Below are 8,336 nucleotides of genomic sequence, written 5' to 3'. Positions count from 1 at the left end.
AAATGTGCATACATGCAGTAGATATAGTCATGTATTAAATATACAAAAATAACGAAAATTAAACGACAGGAATTTTTAGGGGTAGGTATGTTGTACATCCTTAAGGATTAATAAAAATTTATATTATAGTATCTTTAAAAACAAATTAACGTCATTTTTTTTCTCCAGAACAGCAAAGTCTTTATCAATAGAATTTCACCCAATTGATTTAATCATTCTTGTGTAAAACTTTAATAACATATTGTAACTTTATCCTACTCTCAAAATAATGATTTGATGTTACTTGTCAACATTTTGCAAATTCTATGACCAATTTTTAAAATCGAATGCTGACTGACAGTTTTCACAGTTAGGACATAATTTAAATTTTTACACTGAATTTTTCCGATTATATAATGATTTCAATTAAATTTTTCTGTTTTATGCTTAGATAAAAAATAAATTTGCCCTTTTGTTCTACTATGCCCTCGAAAATATTCATTTTATAATTCAGTCTGTATTGTCTCCTCTTAAGAAATCGAAACAACTCTGATTGAATTAACATGTACCCACAAACCGGAACTAAGGTGCAATTCTGCTGAAACCGGTAAACATTCCAAAGTTTTAAATTGAAATGTCTCTAAAATGTAAAAAACGTGTCACTTATGTTATATGTGGGCTATTTTTCCTGATGGGAGGAATCGAGTATGCAGTTATTCTCCCAACACTGTGGTTGTACATGAAAAACAAATTTGATGTTCATCCGTATTTCCTCGGACTTGTGTTGTCAGCCTACAGTTTCTCAGCACTTCTGTTTTCACCTGTGATTGGTAGATGTTCAGACGTATTCAGGAGACCAAAATTGCTTTTGATTCTATGCACATTTTGGGAGGTGGCTGGTAATACAATGTATTTCATGGGGATATCTAAATGGTTTCTCTTGGGAAGTAGACTTGTTAGTGGATTAGGTGCCGGCGGAGAAGCTTTAATTCTAGCCGAAATAGGCCGAGTCACATCTGAAGAAGACAGAACAGGAATCATTTCTTCCCTTGTTTCGATGAGACAGTTAGGGCTAGTATTTGGACCAGGACTTAACTTCTTCCTTCGCCTTTCTAATTTCTATATTGGACCCTTCATTGTCAATAAATTCACTGCCCCAGGTGCATTTATGGCATGCATGTGGACATTACAGTGCATTTTTCTTATCTTCTTCTTCACAGATCTTCATATTCTATATGGAAGTAAGGAAAAGAGCTTTCAAACTACTGAAGAAACAATTAAAGAAGGGGAAAATTTACACTACAAAATTACAGAAAATACTAAGGAAAGTCCAGAGCTGACCCTGAAACTTTTGTATGATGATTATATACGAGAGGAAATTATAGTGTTGATTGCTTTGCAATTCAACAGCTTTTTTAACCAAGTTGCCCTGGAAACCATGGCAACTCCATTGTCACAAAAACTACTGAACTGGGGGGAAATTGAGAATAGTATTATGTATTGCTTAGCTGGAGTTGAGGTTGTCATTGTATTCATGCTGGTGAGATTTCTCAGCAAGAAATTACAAGATCGTGTGATGTTATTGTTTGGTTGTGCAATACTTACTATAGCAAACTGTTGGCTAGTTATGTGGTCCCTCATTCCACACCAGAAACGCCACAGAGAAATATTGCTTTCTTTGCCATAGGCATTATTCTGGATATGTTAGCTCTTCCCTTTTTGGTTGTGTGCACTATTTCATTATATTCCAAACTGACCAGGAAAGAGACTCAGGGATTGAGCCAGGGTATAAGAAGGAGTGTTGTGGGCATCAGCTGCATCATCGCTCCTTTGTGGGCTGGTTCAGCAATTGATAAACCCTACCTTATGTTTGGTGTAATGATAGGACTTCTGGCAATGGCTTTACTGATGCTATCAATATCCTTTAGGAAACTGAAAACAAAAACAGATCGAAAACTAAATGATCTTGACAGTCGGGAACAGAGTTGCACCATTCAGGCTGAAAAGAATGAAGAGAGACAACCTCTGCTGTCTTAAGATAGATATTTATGGCCAGTATATTTAAATTACGTTTAATTTCCTACATACCCAGTAATATACATGTATATTATCATCACAGCACCAAATCATCAGGGAAGAAAATACATGGCTGGAATCTTGACCGGGAATCAAACCCAGGACCCCTGCATCACTAGATGAGTCCTCTATCAACTAAGCTATCCAGACTGATATCCACAGTCCAAACCATTAAATATTCATGTATTAATTTAAGCTCAAAGTTATAATCCATGACCATATAGTTTCTGCAGTACAAAAAAAACCATCATTTACATGTCAATGTCATTCTTTATACCCTTTTCACAAAACACTTCCGTCTCAGCATCAGTTTTATTTAATAACATTATAATATGTGTACTGTATCATATTTACATGCATTGAAAGAGAAATTAATTATTGTTTTCCTTTCCATATATTTATATTTTTGTGATCGAAATTAGATACACACATGTCTATTTATTTTTTATTTTTTTGTTTTTATGTGATATAGTTTCTCTTGGAATAATATACAATGGGATTTCTAATATTTCTTAGATAATTAATGGTATGTATACTCTATAAACCATAATTATGTCCATTCCATTCAGGTTAACCATTTTTGAACAGTTATGTATTCAGGGTTTTTTTTAATGAAATTATTCATATATTTTTGTTATAATTCAACTTACAATATTTATGATTTTGTTCAAAGATTGTGATATTTCCTGATGTAAGAATGTAAAATATTGATTAAAATGCTGAATATTTATTAATGTTTCAATGTATATAGATTTTTGTATAACTGCCTGAAGAGCCGAACATGGCGAAAGCGCTTGCAGTAAATGTTTTGTGATATTTTTGGATTTTTATTTTTAAATATGTATCAAGATATATTTAAGGCAGGCTTACAATTTGTTAGTGCTATGGTAATCACTCATCTTCTTATAGTACTTGGAAATAAACTCTTTTTCTTTTCAAACATTTCCCAGTCAACCCTTCTTCATCCCTCAGCAGAGTCCTTGCTGACTGATCAGCTTTTTATTATGTACTTACCAATATTTGTGTATACTTAAGTGATTTTACTGAATATTCATTTAGTTATATCATCTTTTCGGATTTTTGGTCAATAATAAGTGAAACTTTGTATCTGAAGAAATTTCACATTAACTATGTATATTTTAAATAAGACATTGATTACCAGATTGTTATTGAAAGTTTCGGTGCCCTTATTCCTTCCTACTAAAAGTTTACCACACCCTCTTTTCCACCTCTCCCAAACACAAATTAACATTTATGTATTCCTGATAGAATATTTTATTAACATGACATGAAATGAAATAATTTATTATGTTATGTGGAGTTTTTTTTTAATAATGTCAATATTTTCATATGTTAATGTCACGTTTTCTTTCATTCGTTTGCCCGTTTCCCTTCCTGCCATACAGTTTATCATCTCAAGCCACGGTTCATCCTCGCAATTAAGTCAGGGGTCCTGAATCACCACGTTGCCTTTGGACATCCAATGACAAAGTGGTGACTTGAGACCCCTGGCTTCTGTGGATGGCCAGTGCCCACGGTTCGGAATCCGCATTATGGCTGTCTACAGAATAGGAGAGATCGTACATTTTGGCCGTGGTTTGCGACGATGCATACAGTTTGAAGTTCTTAGAATTTTTAGTACTAATTAGAATTCCCAAGTCATGTTACAAATTAGACTGCACAACAAGAAATGCATTATGTGAATTATGATAACACTGGTTATTTAGCTAACTGTAATAAAATGAGTTTGATGTTTCACGTCAATTCAGTCTTCTAAACACATTTGGAATACATCATAAATAATATAATATTAATAATTCACATGTAAATATACAACACATCTTATTAATACTTCCATACAAATATTATTATTGAATGATTGCGGAGGAAGACAAATTAATAGAACAATGTGTTTACAGGAAATTGAAATGAATTAATATGATATGAAATAAAATTTCAAATAAGGCATTGTTTTATTTTTCTTGAACTAAAAACGACGCATACACATTTATACTGCATTCATAAGGACGAGAATTAATTTGACATAGTGGGTGACACCAATATAAACAACCATATATATGCATACAAATTTACTCATTTTTAAAAATACTTTGGAACTTCTAACAATACCCGTGATGTACATTTCATTTCAACATCATTTTTCAAATTAAATATAAAACCTCTAACCACTTATTCACATTATTATTGCGTTGGAATATTTTCCACTGTCATTTTATACTCGAGGCTTAAAAAAAACCCAACAATTTTCTTTTAATTTGTGATATTGCAATATCTACAAAATGCATTTCAATCCTACTGTCTAAAGTCAAACAGTTTTGCAGGTTTTAACATATTTATTGTAAGTACAAGGGCGTTTTTAGTTGAATTTTATTGATGTGTGAATCACACAGAATTGCACACATGTACAGGTATATTTTTCATGAAGCTCTACGTAGATTACCGGAACATACCTGCATGACAAGGCTGTGTGATTTGCACAACAATAACAATCACAAAATTTAAAAAAAATGTGTTTGTGAAACACTGGTGCCATCGTATGGCAGCTTATAAGGAATACACTTTCTCAAATGCAAGTCAAACTCCAAGGTCAAACTTGTTGGTATCCAAAGAAGGGTTTGAAATATGAAAGCCCTAGTGCTCACTGTTCTAAAGTTACGGCTTAATTTTTTGAAAAAGTGGGGCAAATTCCAAGGTCATGAGGTCAAACTTGGTGGTACCCAAAGAAAGGTTTTGTCAGAAGGAATTCTGTGAAATGTGAAAGCCATAGACAAACACACGGAGAAGACGAAAACTACCGGTATATACCCCGAATCTTAGTTTACGGGGGCATAAACATTGAGTAATACTGGTATACAAGTCAGTAAAAGTAGTTAGTATATTAAAGAAAATTATAGAACAATGAAGATCGTTTGCCTTACATCACATACAGATATACAAGCCTTTTTTAAAATATATCAGAAATTATTACAGATTTTTTTTTAAAAAAAAGTTTCATCATTTGGCTTCAAGAAGCCAATGAACCTTTGCTCCTTTCTATTCCAAGTACTTCAACACAAGTATGCTTCCTTCATAGTAGTCCCCTACTACCACCTTGTCATCGATTGTATCTATAGTCCAAGGCACGCACATGTCAGAGTTTTCGATCAAAGACAAAAACTTTCCTGTATGATCTAAGATGTGAATGCAGTAGTTGTTGTAATCTGCGACCAGTATTCTGGACATAGCGTCCGTCATAATGCCACGTGACCAAATGGTTCTGCATCCAAAAATGTTTCACCTGTATAAGTGAATTGTAAAAGTCCGCTTTTGTTTAGGACAAGACCTTTATTTGCTCCATAATCAGACACACAGAGATCGGAATCCTGATTCACCGCTATATATAAAGTCTCATCAACGTCACTAAAAAGAGGTTCTCCATCTTGATCATATTCAAAATGCTCGGTGGAACCTTGTCTATGACGAACAATCTTCTTATCACACGTACTTGTATGTATCATACAAACGAGAATGTCTTCTTTTGTAGCGTGTACTCCCATTGGAGTCCAGTCTTGGAGCCTCACTACCTCTTTTACTTGATCGTCTTTCCAGATGTTCACAGATCCTTCTGCACAATCACTGAAGACCAGATCTCCCTCAAAATTAAAACACATATCAAAAATAACCCTATCCAGTGGAAATGTTTCCAGTTTTGTAGGTTTTGCTCCTTCTTTGACCATCGGAAGAATAAATAATGAAGGTGTATCGACATAATATCCAGAGGTCCATACTTTCTCTTCCAAATCTACAAGACTTCTCATTCCGCTCAAGCCTGTCAGGAACTTTTGAGAAACAATGGGATTTCCGATCATTTGCTTCACTTTCCGAATGGGCAATTCAAGACTGTGGGGATCAAGAATTAACTCTTGAATCTCCGGGAATTAAATCACCCATCCACTCAAAAACAACCTTTTCCTCTACATCACGTGGTTTGAAAACAGGAAGCGTAAAATCAGACCATTGCGGAATAATTTTAAAGCTTTCCATATTTGTTTCTATATCTTGAACTGGTCCTTTTCTCAAAATTTCCTCATAATTTGCAACCATTTTTGATACATCATCTAAAGCGTCTTTCATCTTTTGAATGCTGTTTTCTAGAGTATTCCAGTGTTTAATTTGCATGTCTTCTAACATGTCAATGTGCACTTTTACAGCCTCGTCGACTTTTTCATGCAGTTTCTTCCCTTCAAGTTTAATTTTATCTTTAAGGAGTTTGTATTGCTTTGGGAGTTCTTCTCTCTTCCTTTTCATGTTTAAATAAATACTTTCATATATATTTGTAATTGCAACATGAACCCCTTTGGTTCCAGCTTTCATTTCAGCTTCCATCGGCTGATATTTTATTAAGTTTATGGTATCATGCAAAGAGTGACTTTCAGTAGGGCATAACTCGCACATGTACGTATTACACGTCTTACAAAATTTGGTATTGGTACTATGTTCATGTTTTGTACATCGTACTGGAAATGCTGATGCTGGTTGTTGTTTAATTTTCTCAAATTCATGGACATGACAATGTGTTGTCCAACATTTTTCACAGAATCCAACTTCACACTCTGGGCATGTGGTGTGCGTCATTTTGTGGCATTCAGTACAAGTTTTAGCCAATTTTCTTGTTTCTTCTATTTCTACGTCGTCAGCTCCTTTAGAAACAAATAAGGTTAAACGAATATTTGAAATTGCATCTAAACACTGATAACAATAAGATCTGATAATTAAGAGTTAAGGCACACTTACCAATATCAGCAAATTCATCAAGCTCTACAATGACATCATCTTTTTTCAGCTTGAATATCCACAGAAATAGGTCATACTGAACAACCTTTCTCAACTCCTCTTGAATTATTCCAATCCTTAAGTCGTCAGTAAATTTCTCAAATCCTTGTAAAGATTCAAAATAGAAGGTAATCAAAAGGCATCCATCATTGACCTCAAATTTCGCCTTGTATTTCTCCCGAAGGTTAATGACGAAAGAGAAAAACCTCTTCATAATTGCCATTCGAACTTTCTCTTGATGTTTAAAGGCCGATCTGAGCTTCTTTTCGAATGATTCTAGTGACTCTTCAACGAAGACAATATCCCCTTTGCTTGATGAATATTCCAAAAACTGTGTTATACAATCTTCGACCTTGGAAATGTCTCCCTCTTTTGTCTTTTCGTTAATGTATTCCACCATCTTATTCAGCGTTCTTTTAAGGATGTCCATACTTTTGTCAGCTTTTCGTTTTGTTTTTGTTGTGTTTATTCTTGGTCGGATATTGACTTTAATTGCTGATCTATAAGGCCCTGCTTTATAAAATAATTAACAAAATGTAATACCCTGACGAGCAATAAAATGCAAATAAAGACCAATGACCATGGCATTAAAATGACATTTTTAAACTGGAAGCTTGAAAGAACCTTTTTGAATTGCAAACAATATATAGTGTTGCGTGTAAAAGAAATTTAAAATTCTCACTCGTTTTAGAGCATTTCGACTTTTTCTTCGTTTCCTTAATATCCAACCTTGACTTAATTTCCTTCGTATCTGATTGTAAGGAAGATAACATTTCCAGGACTGATTTATCCTTTTCGCTGTCGGCTTTTATTTTTTCAATGTATTGATTTTCCTGTTCTTCATCAATTGTCCCTTCAAATATATTCTGTAGATCGTTAGTATATGATCCACCTATCCTTGACTGAAACCTTTGGCATATGTCAGATACCATTTTCCAGTATTCTTCAAATAACTGTTTCGAAATGGAAGTAGAACTGACATGGCCATACATTTTGTTTCGGATTAATCTTATTCTTTCTATATCATCGCCCAATCCTACTTCTCCAGTTTCAGGAAAATCCGAGATTCCCCATCCTTTTGTCGGCGGTGGAATATTTGTGCAAATGTTCCTCAGTAGTGTGTACATCAATGTAATGTCAAAATCCACGTATCCCTTTGTAGAAGCGTCTTTTAAAATTAAAATTTGATCTTTTTTTAGCTTTTCGAAAACATCTTTTAATGCTTTAACTTTATTGAAAACCCGACTTGCTGGAACATGTTGCTGCAGTAGATCTCTATACACCTGTGTCAGTTCATCGATGATCGCCATCAATATTTTGGCAAAGCGTGCACGTCCCCCTGGGTCTAATCCAAGAGCCATTTGTATTGTTTATAACTATAGTCACCGTTTCACGTACTAAGCAAGAATTGGGAACGTCTTCCGATTCTATATAATAGCACCTCTAAA

General features: G+C 34.2%; 2 protein-coding genes and 1 pseudogene across 2 annotated transcripts; 1 reads left to right on the top strand and 2 right to left on the bottom strand.

Moving 5' to 3' along the window:
• The first annotated feature begins 598 nt into the window (after positions 1 to 598).
• On the top strand, positions 599 to 2,057 carry LOC134267134 (major facilitator superfamily domain-containing protein 8-like; annotated as a pseudogene).
• A 3,249-nt stretch (positions 2,058 to 5,306) lies between these two features.
• On the bottom strand, positions 5,307 to 5,873 carry LOC134267136 (uncharacterized). Its single transcript, XM_062749354.1, has one exon. It carries the CDS (start codon positions 5,871 to 5,873, stop codon positions 5,307 to 5,309), a length of 567 nt encoding a protein of 188 aa, XP_062605338.1.
• A 91-nt stretch (positions 5,874 to 5,964) lies between these two features.
• On the bottom strand, positions 5,965 to 8,336 carry LOC134267135 (uncharacterized). The gene is made up of 3 exons (XM_062749353.1): positions 7,571 to 8,336; positions 6,850 to 7,401; positions 5,965 to 6,755 (listed from the first exon to the last, which is right to left on the bottom strand). The coding sequence occupies exons 1-3, from the start codon at positions 8,247 to 8,249 to the stop codon at positions 5,965 to 5,967; spliced, it is 2,022 nt and encodes a 673-aa protein (XP_062605337.1). The 5' UTR covers positions 8,250 to 8,336.

The sequence above is a fragment of the Saccostrea cucullata genome, unplaced genomic scaffold (assembly GCF_032062105.1).
Source record: "Saccostrea cucullata isolate Sc308-1 unplaced genomic scaffold, CSIRO_AGI_Scuc_v1 ctg245, whole genome shotgun sequence".
Classification (NCBI taxonomy): domain Eukaryota; kingdom Metazoa; phylum Mollusca; class Bivalvia; order Ostreida; family Ostreidae; genus Saccostrea; species Saccostrea cuccullata.
This window is presented reverse-complemented; position numbering and strand designations above follow the sequence as displayed.